Here is a 1,207-nt window from a genome sequence, read left to right on the forward strand (position 1 = left end):
AAATGACAACCAACAGCTTATTAAGAGAAAACAAAAGAACATTACAGAGCGGCAGAAAGATACTCGTGGAATTATTAATATCTGAAAACAAAAATGAATAAGATGCCGTGACACAAATTATTCGTACGAACCACTTGAAAGGGAAGTAAATTACAGTACTTGGAGTCTACCGAGTACGCTGCATAACGTTCCCTCACTCATATCAGCGGCTTATATTGTCGTACGCATTATCATAAGACCACAAATATGGACGAACACATTAAAAAATAATAATAATAAAAGTTAACCAAAAGGGGAAAAGATCAGTATTTACCTGATGAGTCACAGGCAGATGTTAACACAAAACAACGAAAATGATGGGATGGAATTGTGAAGGAAAAATATTAAGGGAAGGGCTCACAATGTAAAATTGGTGTAAAGAAAATTTAGCTGACCAGCACTTTTACAAACCTTATGAATGTTATAAATCAAAGCAAAGCACATAATTTACTTACCAAAGGCCAAACTGACATCGGCAGCCTATTCTGTGTGGGACAGTGACTCATCATTTAATGCCTCTTCGCCTTCTCTGATGCGCCGACGTTCTTCAAGGGCCTTCAAACAAAGATTTCGGTACTGCAGATGCACGTAGGTGCTGGTGATGAATGCCAAGAAAGATAAACCAAGTAAGAATGCAAGCGGCATCACCACACAAACACGCTCGGTGCAAACATCCTGACCCAACTTATCGGCTTGTTGCGTGTACCACTCACCGTACAGTAGACGATTAAGGAAGATGGCTGAAAGCATTGAACCAAGAAAGCAGAAATCATAATGCTTTGCAGGATCCTTGGCGAATATTGTGCGGGCGACGAGAGCGATGGTTGTGGCCATAAAGCCGTTGGCTGTTGCTGCGATGAAGTATGGTAAAGGTAATGCAGCCTTCGGGAGAGTGAGGAAGAGTGTCAACATGGTGATGATACAAACCGAAGGGATAAACAGCGCAATGGTGATGGGGACGCGATCTTCAGCACGGCGCTTCTGCGACCAGATTTCGAAGTAACTCATACAAAGTCGTCCTACAGCACTACCCACACCATTTAGAACAGTAAGGAGGGTGTTTAGCGCGTCGTCGGGGACCTCACCCGCAAGTGCCGTGTATACAAATCGGGCATTAAAAATGATGACAAACTCGGCACCAACGCAACAGAAAATTGACCACAGTAGG

The 1,207-nt window shown here is 43.0% G+C and overlaps 1 protein-coding gene across 1 annotated transcript; it reads right to left on the minus strand.

Moving 5' to 3' along the window:
* Window positions 1-519: 519 nt before the first annotated feature.
* Window positions 520-1,047, minus strand: TEOVI_000790800 (uncharacterized protein; the record flags this gene model as incomplete). The annotated part of the gene is made up of 1 exon (XM_067220758.1): window positions 520-1,047. The coding sequence occupies one exon, from the start codon at window positions 1,045-1,047 to the stop codon at window positions 520-522; it is 528 nt and encodes a 175-aa protein (XP_067076859.1).
* Between the last annotated feature and the right edge of the window lie 160 nt (window positions 1,048-1,207).

This window comes from Trypanosoma equiperdum (genome assembly GCF_001457755.1).
Source record: "Trypanosoma equiperdum strain OVI genome assembly, contig: ctg_1223, whole genome shotgun sequence".
Classification (NCBI taxonomy): Eukaryota; Euglenozoa; class Kinetoplastea; order Trypanosomatida; family Trypanosomatidae; genus Trypanosoma; species Trypanosoma equiperdum.